The sequence below is a fragment of the Cygnus olor genome, chromosome 2 (assembly GCF_009769625.2).
Source record: "Cygnus olor isolate bCygOlo1 chromosome 2, bCygOlo1.pri.v2, whole genome shotgun sequence".
Classification (NCBI taxonomy): domain Eukaryota; kingdom Metazoa; phylum Chordata; class Aves; order Anseriformes; family Anatidae; genus Cygnus; species Cygnus olor.
In genome coordinates, this window is record NC_049170.1 from 4139481 (window position 1) to 4156643 (window position 17163).

General features: G+C 41.7%; 1 protein-coding gene across 10 annotated transcripts in view; it reads right to left on the minus strand.

Moving 5' to 3' along the window:
- The window catches only part of ADCYAP1R1 (ADCYAP receptor type I), a 146365-nt gene that overhangs the window by 73979 nt on the left and 55223 nt on the right, over window positions 1-17163 (minus strand). For all 10 annotated transcript variants that reach the window (XM_040549741.1, XM_040549740.1, XM_040549739.1 and 7 more), the window contains one exon: window positions 12221-12326. In XM_040549741.1, the coding sequence (XP_040405675.1) occupies window positions 12221-12326 (106 nt within the window). The remainder of the gene's footprint in view (window positions 1-12220; window positions 12327-17163) is intronic.

The following is a 17163-nucleotide window of genomic DNA, read 5'->3' on the forward strand; positions in this document are numbered from 1 at the left end:
CCCAACACTGAGCCATAAAAACGAACAAGAATATGTCATCAAGGTGCATCACACCCCAAGTACTGTGTTCAGTTTTGGGCACCTCACTACAAGAAGGACATGGAGGTGCTCGAGAGAGTCCAGAGAAGGGCAACGAATCTGGTGAGGGGTCTGGAGAACAAGTCTTACGAGGAGCGGCTGAGGGAGCTGGGCTTGTTCAGCCTGGAGAAGAGGAGGCTCAGGGGCGACCTTATCACTCTCTATAGGTACCTTAAAAGAGGCTGTAGCGAGGTGGGGGTTGGTCTATTCTCCCACGCGCCTGGTGACAGGACGAGGGGCAATGGGCTAAAGTTGCATCAGGGGAGGTTTAGGTTGGATATTAGGAAAAACTTCTTTACCGGAAGGGTTGTTAGACATTGGAATGGGCTGCCCAGGGAAGTGGTTGAGTCACCAATCACCTGGAGGTCTTTAAAAGACGTTTAGATGTTGAGCTTAGTAATATGGTTTAGTGAAGGACTTGTTAGTGTTAGGTCAGAGGTTGGACTAAGTGATCTTGGAGGTCTCTTCCAACCTAGACGATTCTGTGATTACCGTCAACAGAAAATGTCATTACATGTGAGGAGCTATTTCAGGGTGGAATGGGAATCAACAGGTGTATTACAGATCCTTCATCACAGCAGGGTGATAAAACATATGCTCAACACAACCAAGAATCCTACTTCCAGTCTGTATTCGTAGATCCTATTATATTTACTGGTCATACTTTGTGAATTCATTAGCAACAGAAGCTGAAACCTGAGGAATTACAGAAAGGATCAATATTTGCATTTTGTCTTTATTACCTGTTAGCATATGCACCAGTATCTTTTACATCTGTTCAGGCTTTTACAAGCTCAAGCAGGGATCACAAATTATTGTTGTACTTTCTTATTTCTGCCTTTGGTTAATTCTAACTAATAAAACTAAACTGTAGGTATGTGTGCATGGCAATCCTTTAGTTCCTCTGCTAGAACAACCAATTATGTCCCTGTTAGTCGATGCTTATAATAAAACTTTACTGTTTTTTTTTTTTCTGTCTCTACAATCAATGCAAATACATAAGCATATATATATATATATATATACATATATTTCCCGTAGGTTGATTAATATCCTTCAGCAAACAAACCTGCCATTATTTTTTTAGAGGTCTCTCTTAAGAAACATGACTGGCTCTCTGGAGATACCTATCTCTTTCCATTGAGCTTTAGTGAGTTCTACAGCTCTTTTATTCTGTATGTGAAATGAAGTGGACTTCATCTGCCTCAGTGCAGGTAACTAGGGCCATCTGAACCTGACCTTCTCCTTCTGATCCACTGTTGTTACTCTTATAAGTCTGTACTGCAGATCCTAGAAACCAGTGAACTGTACCATTGATTCTAGAAAGAATCAAACTCATTCGCTTACTACAGTGTTTATCTCAGTGAGATTAACTGTCTAAAGAAGCTATAAGTACTTTTATCAGAAAATAGGAAACAACAACAAAGTTTATCATGGGAATAGTAAGAAAAGAGCATTTTTACAGAATTGGTTTTTAAAAGAATATCCAGTTGTCTGACACCTGACTCTCTCTTTTTACAGAAATATAAGGTGTATTCAGGATCTTGAAAACATGGTTTGAATTCATGAAAACACTAATTCTTCACTGAAACGTATTCACTTCTGGAGAAGACTGCAGCAACTGCTTCATGGCATACAACACAAGCATGCAGTTTAAAAGGAGCTGCAAAGATCTGATGAAAATCATACTAAAATAATATATTGTCATTGAGTTATAATTCAGATGAATTTTTCCCCCCTGCCACGGTACTATAGACATTAAAAAGCTATGTATTTGCTAGTGGTCACAGCTTCTACCTGTGAATCTGTCAATGAATCTGAAGGTACCAACAGATAACACATGTACATGAAAGACCATCACCTCTTTCATTGCATAAGTTTTACTGATAGTCATTGTTCATTTTTAACAGTGTGCAGTCATTTACAGATAGTCTGTGCATACGCTCTAAAGAAGCTCCCCATATTTGTTCTAGATCACCTTGTCATTGCACATTGTGTATGCTATGCAGTAGAAAGTAAGACTCGACTTCCTGCCACTATTTACTCCAGACAAAAAAATAAAATAAAATAAAATAAAATAAAATAAAATAAAATAAAATAAAATAAAGATGCAGGGTGATTTAATGAGCTAGCTGTCACCAGAGAAACAAGAAACTCAAAAACCTGTGTGGATGAGCAAGGAGCTCATCGATAAGATCAAAAGGAAGAGGAAGGTCTGTGAAATGTGGAAAAAGGGCCTGTCCTCTTGGGAGGAGTATAGAAGTGTTGTCAGGGCCTGCAGGGATGCGACGAGGAGGGCTAAAGCCCACCTACAGATGAGGCTTGCAAAAGAGATAAAAGATAATAAGAAGGGTGTTTTAAAGTACGTAAACAGTAAAAGGAAGACTAGGGATAATGTGGGTCCCTTACTGAACGAGGGGGGTGTCCTGGTAATGGGAGATGCCGAGAAGGCGGAGATACTGAATGCTTTCTTTGCTTCAGTCTTTGCTTCAAGGACTCCCCCCCGGGACTCCTCAACCCTGGTGGGAGGAGAAAGGGGCTGGGAAATGGAGGGCTCCCACCTGGTTGACGAGAGAGTGGTTCAGGAGCATCTGATTGGGCTCAATGCACACAAATCCATGGGTCCCGATGGGATGCATCCACGTGTGCTAAGGGAGTTGGCAGAGGTGATCGCCGAACCGCTCTCTATCATCTTTGAAAGGTCCTGGAGAACAGGAGAGGTGCCTGAAGATTGGAGGATAGCCAATGTCACTCCGGTCTTCAAGAAGGACAAGAAGGAGGATCCGGGAAACTAGAGGCCAGTCAGTCTCACCTCTGTCCCTGGAAAGGTGTTGGAACAGCTTGTTCTGGATGCCATCTCCAAGCAATTGGAAGAGAAGAATGTTATGAGGAGTAGTCAGCATGGATTCACCAAGGGGAAGTCGTGCTTGACCAACCTCGTGGCCTTTTATGATGGCATCACCAGCTGGGTAGATGGGGGAAGAGCAGTGGATGTCATCTACCTTGACTTTAGCAAGGCTTTCGATACTGTCTCCCATGACATTCTGATAGCAAAGCTGAGAAAGTGTGGGATAGAGGAGTGGACAGTAAGGTGGGTTGAGAACTGGCTGACTGGCCGAGCTCAGAGGGTGGTGATCAGTGGCCCAGAGTCCGCCTGGAGACCTGTGACTAGTGGCGTTCCCCAGGGGTCGGTGCTGGGTCTGCTCTTCTTCAACATCTTCATCAACGACCTTGATGAGGGAATAGTGTCTGCCCTCAGCAAGTACGCTGATGACACAAAGCTGGGAGGAGTGGCCTACACACCAGAAGGCTGTGCTGCCATTCAGCGAGACCTGGACTGGCTGGAGAGATGGGCAGGAAGAAACCAAATGAGGTTTAATAAGAGCAAGTGTAGAGTCCTGAACCTGGGAAGGAACAACCAGGCGTATCAGTACAGGCTGGGGGACAACCTGCTGGAGAGGAGCTCTGAGGAGAAGGACCTGGGGGTCCTGGTGGACGACAGGTTGACCATGAGCCAGCAGTGTGCCGTCGTGGCCAAGAGGGCCAATGGGATCCTGGTGTGCATTAAAAGGAGTGTGGCCAGCAGGTCAAGAGAGGTGATCCTCCCCCTCTATTCTGCCCTGGTCAGGCCTCACCTGGAATACTGTGTCCAGTTCTGGGCTCCCCAGTACAAAAAAAGACAGGGATCTCCCGGAAAGAGTCCAGCGGAGGGCCACAAAGATGATACGGGGCCTGGAGCATCTTCCCTATGAGGAAAGGCTGAGAGACCTGGGTCTGTTCAGCCTGGAGAAAAGAAGACTGAGAGGGGATCTCATCAATGTGTATAAATACCTGAGGTGTGGGAGACAGAGGGATTTGGCCAACCTCTTTTCAGTGGTTTGTGGGGACAGGACAAGGGGTAATGGCCACAAGATAGAGCACAGGAAGTTCTGCACCAACATACGAAAGAACTTCTTCACCGTGAAGGTGACGGAGCACTGGAACAGGCTGCCCAGGAAGGTTGTGGAGTCTCCTTCTCTGGAGATATTCAAGGCCCATCTGGATGCCCACCTGGGCAGCCTGCTGTAAGGAACCTGCTTTGGCAGGGGGGGTGGACTCGATGATCTTTCGAGGTCCCTTCCAACCCCTTCAATTCTGTGATTCTGTGAAAATGGAGCTGCATAATAAATAATATTCTGTTTCAAAGGTTAAATTAAAAAACGGAAAAACAAAACAAAACATTTAGTTCAGTGTGGTAAGATTTTTTCCTTCTTTTTGGCTGATAGGAAATATAAAGAGTTTAACAGGCAGACAGGAATTTTTATTTTTAATTTTAACATTTCATTAATTTTTAAATTAAATTAAATTTAGTTAGCAATACTTCTAAAACAATGTTCAGTAGTGAAATGTCAGTACAATATATTTTTTCTAATTTGCTAATGGTTATTATTTTTCAGCCTAAATTATTTAAAAATTTCTCCTGAGCCTTTTTTTTTTTTTTAAATTAATATCCTGCTTGCAGAAAAGTACTTTTATTTATCACTTTTATTTCCTGAATGATATCCTTGTCTCTAAATCAGAGAGACACAGATCTGAGGAATGGACCACCTTACTTGGTGGGTAAGGAATTGGCTGGATGGTCGCACTCAATGAGCTGCAGTCAACAGCTTAATGTCCAGGTGGAGATCAGTAATGAGTGGTGTTCTTCAGGGGTCAGTATTGGGACCAATGCTGTTTAACATCTTTGTTGGTGATATGGACAGTGGGATTGAGTGCACCCTTAGCAAATTTGACAATGACACCAACCTGTGTGGAGTGTTCACTGGAGGGAAGGGATGCCACCCAGAGAGACCTGGACAGGCCTGAGAGGCAGGCCTGGGCAAACCTCATGAGGTTCAACAAGGCCGAGCTCAAGGTCCTGCACCTGGGCTGGGGCAATCCCAAGCACAAATATAGGCTGGGCAGGGAATAGATTGGGAGCATCCCTGAGGAGGAGGACTTGGGGGTGCTGGAGAAGTTTGTTATGAGCAGGCAATATGTGCTTGCAGCCCAAAAAGCTAACCTGGGCTGCATCAAAAGCAGCACGGGCAGCTGGGTGAGGGAGGGGATTGTTCCCCTCTGATCTGCTCTCGTGAGACCCCACCTGGATCCCGGTGCCCCAACACAAGAAGGACAGGAATATAGTAGAGCGAGTCCAGAGGAGGGTACAAGGATGCTCAGAGGCCTGGAGCTTTTCTGCTGTGAAGAAAGGATGAGGAAGCTGGGGTTGTCCAGCCTGGAGAAGAGAAGGTTCCAGGGGCCAACAAGAAAGCAGAGGAACTCTTTGTCAGGGAGTGTGGTGATAGGACAAGGGGTAATGGATTTCACTAAAACACAGTAGATTTAGATTAGATGTTAGGCAGAGGGCAGTGAGGCCCTGGCCCAGGCTGCCCAGAAGAGCTGTGGCTGCCCCATCCCTGGCAGTGCCCAAGGCCAGGCTGGATGGGGCTGGGGCAGCCTGGGCTGGTGGGAGGGGTCCCTGCCCATGGTAAGGGGTTGGGATTAGATGGGCTTTGAGGTCCCTGCCAACCCAAAGCATTCTGTGATTCTATGATTCTAGTCCTGCTCCCAGGAATTAATCTTATCAGAGCTAATATCTTAGCAAGTTGCCTAGACAAAATCCATTCCACCTTTTATTTTCCTTTAACTCATGTTCCTTTGTTATTAAAGAAGGACTTCCTGGCAGTTCTGGGGATTATAAAAGTAATAGCTTTGAAAGAACCAGGTAGGAATTATTACTATAAGTATATTATGGCATGGAAATAGTAGCTCCTACACATGTTTTCGAGTTAATTGTGTTTTCAGAGCTGCAGGCTTTAAATTTCAGTATTTTTCCTTCTCTTCTCTACCCATCTGAATCGAAGTCCAGCAAATGCTGAGAAGATAAGTAAACTTAGATTTATTATGACGGCTTTCAAAGTAGGCAGTCTCACTTGAACCACCAAAATGCCACTGAATGTGTCGGCAGAATGTGTTCATACAGTCCAAGGAGATAATAAAAGTTTCTGCTCCATTACAGCAATTTTTGCATTTTTTTCTCTGAGTCATCTTAAGTGACCATTGCCAGGCTGATGATCCCCTCACCTAAGCTTTACCTATCTTAGGGAGAGCATATAGAGTAATTTGTTCTCCAGCTTCCTTCTAGAGTTTTTTGTTTGTCTGTTTGTTTTTTAAAAAGCACATTTCAGAGAAAAATATATCCCCAAAAACTCAGGAACCCATATCAAATTATATCAAACTGGGTTACCATTAGGAATATCAGGGACACTGCATCCTTTCTTTCCTCTGTAACAGATGATCCCGATTTTTTTTCACTAGCAACACATTTCCAGACTTTCAACTTCGCTACTGTGCCTGAGTTTACAGAAGGCTCACAACATCCCCTTTAGCTGCTGCTGCTCCATTTGAGAACAAGATTCCTTTAAGAGCCTGCAGCTTGGTTTACGCCTGATTTGTGAAGGTTTTGTTAATTCCAGTACTGCTGCAGTATAATCAATAAAATTCATACTGCCTAACTTCTGATCCCTGTAATGATTGCTTTAATAGACAATGGAGAGAAATTGGCACTTCTACACACAGTCTTCTCAACATAAGCTCAATGTATAAAATAGGGCAAGTTTAAGTCTTGTAAATTTTTGTAAGGGTAAGTGACTTCTAAGTACTTATCTTCATATATTGACTATAAGCACAATCTAAATAACTATCATTAATAAAGGCCTCTCTACTTTAGACAACCATATTCAGGTGACATGAATCCATCCATTGTTTGTCCTTTGCTCAATCAGATTGTCCTTTGCTCAATCAGATAATGACAGGATGAGGGGGAATGGTTTTAAACTAAAAGAGGGGAGATTTAGATTAGAGATTAGGAGGAAAATCTTCATTCAGAGGGTAGTGAGGCACTGGCACAGGTTGCCCAGAGAAGTAGTGGATGCCCCATCCCTGGAGGTGCTCAAGACCAGGTTGGATGAGTCCCAGGGCAGCCTGATCTAGTGGGTGGCATTCCTGCCTATGGCAGGGGAGTTGTAACTGTGTGATCTTTGAAGTCCCTTCCAACCCAAGCCATTCTATGATTCTGTGATTCTATGATTCTATGATTCTATGATTGTATCTGGCAATCAGAGTTCTATAAAGCCTGTTAACAAACACAAAAGCATTCAGCAAAGAGCTAAAGAATGAATCAATGCTTGGAGAACAAAGAACAGGGAAGTTCTTTAAGTATTAAAAGACAGCAATAAGGTGTTCCTGTAGCTTTCTCTTCTTCAGGCTGAACCCCAGCTCTCTCATCCTTTCTTCATAGAAGAGGTGCTCCAGTCCTCTGGACTAATTCCAACATGTCCATGTCCTTCTTGTGCTGGGGGCCCCAGAGCTGAATGCAATACTCCAAGTGGGGCCTCACAAGGGCAGAGAAGAGGGGGAGAATCACCTCCCTTGATGGGCTGGGCCAACTTTTTTTTTTTTTCTTTTTTATTAATGCAGGCCAGGATAATATTGGCATGACCTAAGAAACTCTCATCCAGCATGAGATATCTCCTGTGACAGTCTTTCCTAGACACCAGAGCTGACAAGTGTCAACACAGTCTGGATGAAAATAAATAAATAAATAAATAAACAAATAAAAATAATAAAATAATAATAGAAAAGAGTGCACATGGATCAGCAGTGAGCTTTATCAATTGCTGTGTGGCAGAAAGTCCCTTTTGGACTGATGACAGCAAGAGCAGGGTCCAGCAGGAACTTGTGTAGCTCTACAATACAACAGAGACAAAAACCAGAACAAGGGAGACTGAAAATACTAATGTAAGAAATAGCCTGGTCCCACCACCTGGAGGAGTTCAGCTTAGAGGAATCATTTTCATTCTCCCTATCTTTTCTGCCCTTAGCTTCCATTATTTCCCTTTACTACTTTAATTCTCTCTCCAGAGCAAAGGAGTCAAATTCTGAGTCCTGCTGAAATTTTATTTTCTTCAAACTCTCTTTTTCATGCAGATTTTGTAGGTGATGGCTGGACAGAGATGGACACACATGCATCTTGTTTCCTTTCATATAAAGGCTTCTGAAGAATTTAAAGCATTTAAAGAGGAAGACAACATAAAACTCACAGAAAAACTAACAGAAAATCTCAATGCAATCATTGTTTCTGAAACGTTATAGGCAGAGCACAGCAGCAAAGGGAGGGAAAACTACTGTGAAGGATAAAACAGTAATGGGCATAACATCTGGGCTTGAGAGGCAGAGTGGGAGGGAAAACATCAGAGCCCTGGTAGTTTAGGGCTGGCTGCTTTCCATAATAGAGTGCCAGCCCTGCTCTTCAAGGCCTGTGGTTACAGTTGCAGCATCAAAATTGTGCTCCTGTTGGACCTCACCCAGAGGAGCTCTGGGGAACCATTTAGTTTATGTCTGCATTCACAGATGCTGAACACAGCAAGCGGGCAAAACAAAGGCAGGAGAAGTAAGTTATTGTTGCAAAATGGAGGAACCCGTAAGATGTTCTTCTGCTTTTAACTTCAAAGTGCATTGCCTTCCATGCACTACTTTTAGCTAGGAGAAATATCAGTACCAAAGACCAGGCCTCAGAAGAACAGGACCAGAGAACCTACTATTACTATCATTATTTTTTACACCATGTAGTAGGATTTATGGAATGAATGGGATGTGGAGTATTCTTTGGGCACAATAGGTTCTGTAACACCATTGATCTAGATATTGTAGAAATACAGATTACAAAACCTGTTTGTGTCCCAGATTCAAGTTTTATATGTAATCATTTGACTTTGTGTCACCTGCAACAGAAGAATATGGAGCTACGTTGCTTCCAGAGGTTTCTGTAGTTTAGCTGATTTCAAAGATTAAATTTTTTTAATAAACCACAGTAACTTGAGCATGTGCCCAAGCCTCTGCAGACTCTCTAAAAATTCACAATCTCATTTTGTACCCTGAAGCCCCTATAAAGAGAAATAAATCATCAGAAAATTTATGTATGAAATTGTTTTATGGAAATTTGTATATATAAAAAAAAAAGTCAAAAGAGGTACTTTTATGCTCCTTCTTGCTCTTGAATAAACAGAATTGTATTTACTAGCTAGGAAGGATTTTTTTCCTTCTTTCAACTTTTTCTGAGTTATTTCTTAATTTTTTCTTTCTTCGAAGGGAAAAAAGCTAACATCCAGTACCTTAGTAAGGATTAGTAAGTCTTTAGTAAGTCTTATTAGTAAGTTTTATTAGTATTAAGTAAGTCTTTAGTAAGTTATTAGTAAGTCCTATTATTACAGATGAATAACAAAAAACAAATGGGCCATTTTCACTTCTCCCAAGTGAAAAATTGTGTCTGCAGCAGGTTAAAAGTGAGAGAAATGAACACACCACAAATATGGCTGCTTACTTTATGGCTGGTTACTACCTTTCCATCAAACTTCTCCAAAAAATGTTTGGTAACTTAACTTAAAAGACAGGTTCAATCATGGTGAGTAGTGTTCCATTCCACTAAAAGACTGGCAGCAAGAGAGCTTTGGGAGTAAGCAGGTGCTTCACAAGTATTTCAGTGCGTGAATTCATGGCAGGTAGAGTATCCCTTATTAGAACACCTCTTCTTAGCAGTCACCATCAAGGTGCCTTTCAAAACAGAGTAAGTAGTATGTAAGTAGTATATAGAATAGGATGGCTTGGGTTGGAGAGGACCTTAAAGATCATCTAGTTCCAAACCCAATGTCATTGAGCAAACAGGAAGAAGGCAGTTGAGCTCTACTGATGTCCCATTCTTTAATAACAGAGATAATGCTTTGTTGGGAATGAGCGTGGCAGGATCTGGCTTAAAATAAGTGTCATTTAATGAAAGGTGAGTCTGAAATGAGGACGTAAAGGAGATAGAGCAGAATGTTATTATAGTTCCAGCACACGAAGTGAAATGAAATATATTTAAAATATATCTACAAGAAATAGAAATGGTAGGGAGAAAAGGCAGTAAAGATGAACCTTTGAAATAAGTGGCTTTCAAGCAAGAAAAAAAGCCATAATTCTTTAATGGAAAATACACATCTCAGAGGAAAGGTGGCTTCTTTACCTAAGGCCTTGTATATGGTGGAATTCATTGACACAGGATGTGGTGAACAACAAAAGGATTGTTTTAATTCAAAGGTGTTCAGGCAAATTCATGAAACCAAAATGTCTGCAGCTTGTTAAACACAAAGACAGTAGGGCAGGAAGCTAAAGATATCTGTAAACAGGCAAGATATGTTATGGAAGTATCATTCTCTGAAGTCATCCACTGCTGGCTGCTGTCAGAGACATCTAGATGAATAAGTATTACATGCATTTCAGTGTAAGAGACGTTCAAAAGCTTGATATCCAACTCAGTTTCTGGAAGAACAGTTGCATTCTCCACCTCCAGCAAATTCACCATGTATCCTAGACATCCGAAGGAACCTGTGCCCCACGTGTGTCAAATGGAGGATGAGCAATATCACTCTTGTGCATGCAGCAGTTCTCTTCACATTGTGGAGGCATCACCTGTTCATATATTCATGTATTATTCAAGAGAGAAGAGAAAATGTGAACGATTGAGTGAAGAGTCCCTCTTCATTTGACATATGCCCTAGCAGGTCTAAGCAGAATAGGCCTAGGAAAAAATTGTTTACAGTTTTTAAAACCAAAAAAATATTGGGGAAACATAATAAAGAGTGCTACTTGTTTTGCTGAGGTAGTGCTTGAAAAGATTCAATCTCTTTCTGCCTGTGTGGGTGATACTTTTTCCTCACACTAAGATGCAAAAGGCTTTCCAATGGCTCTGGACCTCCTCTATCTCTGAACTGTGCTCTATGAATTTGAAACAGGCAGGAGGAAAGAGTTTGGTCTGAATAACCCTCAAGTACCAAAAAGCAAAGGTTATTCTGGATCTGAGTGATAAAGAACATGGTAGCTGGTGAAATGGTCTTTTTTTTCACATCGGAAAATCTATAAATTCTTGAATCCAAATAATAGTCATTGCATAATCATTGAAAGTAGGGATCATGGTCAGCTTCTGACATCATTCTGTGGGGGGAGAAACTGTTTTTTCCCTTTTGTCTCTGCTTATGCCACGTCTGGGCTGAGGAATAATTGGGAAATTTGTAATGGACAAAGATAGACTCAAAAATACAACCACGGGGCTGAAATGAACCACCTTAAGTACATCTTTTCCTCAATTTTGCCAAACCACACAGATCATTTGCCCAAAGCTGGGAATCAGAATAAAACTGAGCTTACGTCTGAGCTGAATATCAGAACACTGATGGAAATACTCCTAACAGCTAAAATGGCTTGCTGCAGAGGAAGTTCTGGTGACACAAATATCTGCACCCTGCCCTCTCTTGCTTCTGAGCTAAAATATGTGGTGAATAAAAAGGGAGATAAATTTCCACTCTTTTATTACACACACACTGTGTTTTATCTGCAGTTCTCTTCAGTTTTACCAATTCAAGTCACAGTAGAAGCAGTTTGGACACGACTCAGAAAATCGCCCCTGATTTCCAATTAGTTTCTTTGTCATTCTTTGTCCTTCTCTCATTGGTGCTGGCCATCAGCAGCTCCTGCTGCAGTCAGTGGGAAATGAGAAAGGATATTAAACTATTAATTTCTTCTGAGGCTTGCTGCCTCAGTTTCTTATCTCAACAAGAACACAAATATTCTTGATCAAGATTACAGTCATCATAATGTTAATCCCTGTAAAGGTCTTCAGATCATGTGAGAGAGGCACAAATTATTACTGAGATGATGAAGAGAAAAGAGCAATTGCTGTTACAAAACAGACCAATGAGGCACTTAAGCCTCATGTCCAGTCCCCAACAGCTGATGTTGCCACCCACACGAGCAGAAGTCATAAACCCTATCAAGACCTTTCCTTTCCAGGTACACTGTTGTTGTTGCTGTTTTGGTGTGTGTTTTGATTCATTTTGTAGATATGTCACTGCATCGCCTAATGTATAGAAGCAAATTCATCATGTCTGGTAATAACTAGCAACTGGCATGGTATGTCCCCATTGCTTTTTAGTAAGATATTTGCATTGACATTGCTGGAATCCCCTGCAGGCACAACAGGAAAGGTTTAGACACCACCAGTTCATGTGGCATATCCCAAGCTGAAACTCACCTGGAGAAGAGTCATTAAGAGGACTCAGGGCAGCTGCCCTCCGTATCTTCTCCAGACAGGTTTCTTGCTCCTTTTTAATGATGCAGTTGGAATGTGTTGCTGCAACCTGAGATGGGAGAAAAAAATGTGGAGAAAGAATAATTACAATCTTAAAATATCTGGAGAGTTTATGAAGAAACATCAGTCAGCTTTGAGATCCCCTTCCAAAAAGAAAAAAAAAAGCAATTAAAACATCCTTGGAAGATAAGAGGAAACTGCAATTAACTTCTTGTTTTGCTTGTTTGTTTTGTTTTATTTTCAGAAAGCTTAAGGTCAAACCATGGAATTATTTTGTTGTCGTCGTTTTTAATTTTGCTCCACCTGTCAAAGTGTATTTTCTAAAGTGTTTGCTTTGTTTTACTGTATTTCTTCCTCAAAAAAGGCAGAAGAGAAGGTACATCTCAATAATGAAATAGTATAAAGCAGAATCAGAAATCAATTGAGATTGTTTGATCTTCCACCACTTTCATGTGAGTCTCACACAATCTATTAACCTCATTCAGGACCCTAAGCTAAATTAAAAGTTCTTTCTCTCAGTCTTTCACCCTGTCCATTCCTTAATGCTTCCTTCTTCTTTTCTTCCCAGTGAATACAAGGCAGTTTTCTTGCCAAAAGAGAATTGCCAATTCAACTGAGATGATTTGATCCAAAACTTACTAAAAAAAAAAAAGGTGAAGAAAAAAGAAAGAAAAAGAGAGAGAAAGAGAAAGAAAGAAAGAAAGAAAGAAAGAAAGAAAGAAAGAAAGAAAGAAAGAAAAAGAAAGAGAAAGAAAGAAAGAAAGAAAACGAATGTGTAAGAGAAACATTGTGACCAATGGAATGTAGGCAATTCCAAAGCTGCAACAAACTGAAAATGAGACCCATTCCCAGAAATCAATACAAGATTTCACTCCTGCTGCAGAAAGTGACCAGGGAATATCTACCCAAGCAAAATACAATCTCAGGTTTCATTAGACCATTTTACAGGGGCACTGCTAAGGTTCAAATCAAACTCAGTGGAAAGACCCATGAAAATCTGTGCACTAGTTGAAGATGAGATAGGTCAACCCAGTTCACTGTAAGCAATTTTGTTGTTTCATATTTCCCATACCATTTTCTTCACTCTAGATGATGGTGAATTACTGAGGAAGTAGAGTGTGCCCCCCAAGTGGTCTGTTTTCTCTTACCTGATAAGTAGGAACAAGCAAACAGGGAAAACAATACCTGAATTCAATCTGCTTCAATTTATTTTTGGAACCCCATTCACATGGGTCAACTTTATTTCCCTCTTATCCCAACAGAGGGAAAGGAATGGTGTGAACTCTGGGTCAGTAATGCATCAAATAGACAATGCACATGCAATACACAATACTTACAGTACATCCCAAGGCATGCATCATCCTACTTTGGTTATGCTTATGTTGTGCATTTGTGTATGCTAGGAGGCAGGGACCCATTTGCACACTTTTGCCATTATAACAATTACAAGCCAGCACCCCTGTTTCAAAGATAGAGGATTTCTTAACGAACCTCCAGTGTAGAGCTTTACTCACCATTTGGGAACAGCTAATGCTACACCAAAGCTAATGCTCCCCAAAGTCCTAGTAATAAATTTAAGCAGTTTTCCCCATGGGATACACCAAGCATAACCATATTAGAGTTGTTTATCTTCAAAACAAACCATGTTCTCTTCTAAGGGCTCTCAAGGGCCTGGAAAAGACATACTGTCACAGGTCTCTGGGATCTCCCACGAACATTAGGGCTTTGCTACATAATCCCCTAACCTTGCCAAAGATAGGGAAATTGCTTTGGCCAACATAAAAGTTCTTAGAATCTCTTTGAAAAAAATTAAATAAAATCAAAAAAATCAAAACAAATCAAGCTTCTGTTGCTAGCAGTAGTTCACTTTGCATAGTTGCCCAGGTCTGAAAGGAGTGTTCAGGGTCTGTCTCAGTACAGAAATGTTACCATTTCTATACAGTTAGGCATGTACAGATTAGAAAATCTGTCATTTTATAGTTGCTAAATCTACAGAGGCAGGATACAAATAAACAAAAGGAAATGTTTCTTCACACACTTATTGTTAATCTGCAGAATTCTTTGAAGCTTCACATTGTGGATGTTAAATGTTCACAGGAGTTCAAAACATATATATGTATGTATGTAAGTATGCAAAATCCATCAAAGTACACTAAACATTAAGAAACCCACTATGCCCAACTTCTGGTGTCGTATGGAGGTAACTACAGACCTTTGAGAAGTATCTTTAGATTAAATCTATAGCCAAAGGACAGAAGAGTGTGTTTTAGCCTTCCTATTTTTGGCATCTTCTGTAGTAAGAGTAAATCAAAGCCAGGTCTTTACTGGCAATTAAGAGAGTGTAAGGTGAACAGCTCAGGTTTCATTGTCTTCCTTGCTGACAGCCACATTTAGTAAGATGCGTCTGACTAAATTGACTAAATTTAGTCAATTGTATTTGAGTAAGTCTGGCTCAGGAGATACTGGAGATACAGATTGCTGGACACAGAGAGAGCACTATACCAATATGCTTCACCTGTCCCTGTAGCTTTCCTTAAGTGTTCCCTATCGGCAGAACACTTTGCTATGGCCTCCCATAACTATCTTTATGCTGTTATATAGCACTCTTCATCAACAGACTTCAAAATTTTTTGTCAGGGAACAAGGAAACTGAGACAGAAAACAAAGAAAAAGAGGAATCGGTAACCTCAGCGACAGAGAAAGAATAGAAGCTGCCTGTCATCTCTGCTAATTAGCAATGCCTTTTCAGAGAAAATAAAACCATGTTTGGATTGCTTATAACAAAACATGTCTATGTTGAAGGCAGAGATGTTTTAAGGTTATCATGTTTTCCTGAAAGGATCCATATGTTTCATGCGCCTCCACTAACTATGTACTGGCAGAGTTTATGCCTTTAATCTGTCAAGTCTGTCTTTAACAACTGAACAGCAGAGACAGTTCACATGGAAGTGTGAGCTTGAACTTCATGGCCTCCTGATTTTGCTTCTTTTGACTCAAGGACATTTGCAATTTCCTGAATTCATTGTAGGCAGTCTGGTTTCTGTTTCCCAGAAGATATCAGTAATATGTACAGTCAAAGAATATTTTGACACATACTAGACAAATCTAGAAACTAGATGGAAAGTACATGAAATTAACTTTTTATTTATTTATTTATTTATTTATTTATCTATTTACCACTCTCAATTAAGTGAAGGAGATCGACTCAAGCCAATTTTGAAAATGCATACATTTCTATAGATAAGGCATAATAAACAAAAAGATAGTCAATCCCAAGGCACAGGAGCCCTGAACTCATGAACACTGAAGAATAAAGTTCTGACAAACATGTTCACATCAAAGCTTTAAAGCAGTAAATATAATCAGTATCTGTTCAATTGTGCAAAACCACAAAAAGACAAAAGTATCTAGCTAAATGTATTGGGCTTATGCGCAAAGGTTTTGGTCAGAGCGGGAGCTGTAAGTATGGCCCCTGTGAGCAGAGCCCAGCAGCTGCCCCATGGCAGATCAGAGCCAGCTCCAGCCGGCTCTAAAAGGGACCCCTGCTGGCCAGAGCTGAGCTGTGAGCTACAGTGGTTGGGCCTCTGGGAGAGCAGAATTAAGGATGTGAAAGAAACTGCTGTGCAACAGCAGCTGGGAGAGAGGAGTGAGAAATGCGAGAGAAGCAGCCCTGCAGCCCCCCAGGTCAGTGCAGCAGGAGGTGCTCCAGGCACGCAGCACAAGTTCCCCTGCGGCCTGTGGAGAGGCCCCTGGTGGAGCAGGCTGTCCCTCTGCAGCCCATGGGTCCCACACAGCGCAGATCTCCATGCTGCAGCCCGTGGAGGAGCCTCCCGTGGAGCAGGTGGATGTGGCCTGGAGGAGCCTGCAGCCCATGGAGAGCCCCCGCAGTAGCAGGCCCCAGGCCGGAGCTGCAGCCCGTGGAGAGGAGCCCACGCAGGAGCAGGGGGTCTGGGGGGAGCTGCCGCCCGTGGGGGACCCGTGCTGGAGCAGTTTGCTCCTGGGGTTGGACCCCATAGCATGGAGCCATGTGAGAGCAGTTCTTGAAGAGCTGCTGCCTGTGGGCAGCCCACGCAGGATCAGTTTGTGAAGGACGGCATCGCGTGGGAGGGACCCCTCGTGGAGCAGGGGCAGAGAGGGACCGTGAAGGAGCGGCAGAGACGAAGTGTTAGGGACTGACTGCAACCCCCATTCTCATTCCCATTCCCATTCCCCATTCCCTATTCCCCTGCACTGCTCAGGGGAATGAATTAGAAGAGGGTATATGCGAGGAAGGTGTTTTTAGTTTGCCTTTAGTTTCTCACCACTTAGTGTGTTAACAATAGGCAATAAATTACATTAATCTCCCTTAGGCTGAGTCTGTTTTGCCTTTGATGGTTATTGGTGAATGATCTCCCTGTCCTTAGCTCAGCCCTTGAGACCTTTTTCATCATATTTTCTCCCTGTCTTCCTTTGAGGAGAGAAAGTGAGAGAGCAGTGTGGTGGAATATAGCGAGCCATCAGTGTGAAACCACAAAACTAAGTCACTATAGATGTGCGATAAATTGAGAACTTTCATGTTTTCTTCTTTTATTTTTATTAAGGTGACCATCACAGAAATAAACTGGTGTGTTTTGTGCGTAACATGTAGTACCTAACTCCTGAATGATCCCTTGGCATTACAATAATGTTAATAATAGTAATGTTATCACATTACAGCCTACATATATTTTCTCACACATAGTCTTAAGGTGCTGCTTTACTGTGAACTGTCCCATTAAGAAAGCCATTGGTAGTACACAAACCTGAATAGCAAACCCAGTGAATACATCTGTGCTGCTTCCAGACCTGACCTAGAACTTGTAGACTTGTAGGATGGAACTAGCAAATTTTTAGAGTCACTTATTCAA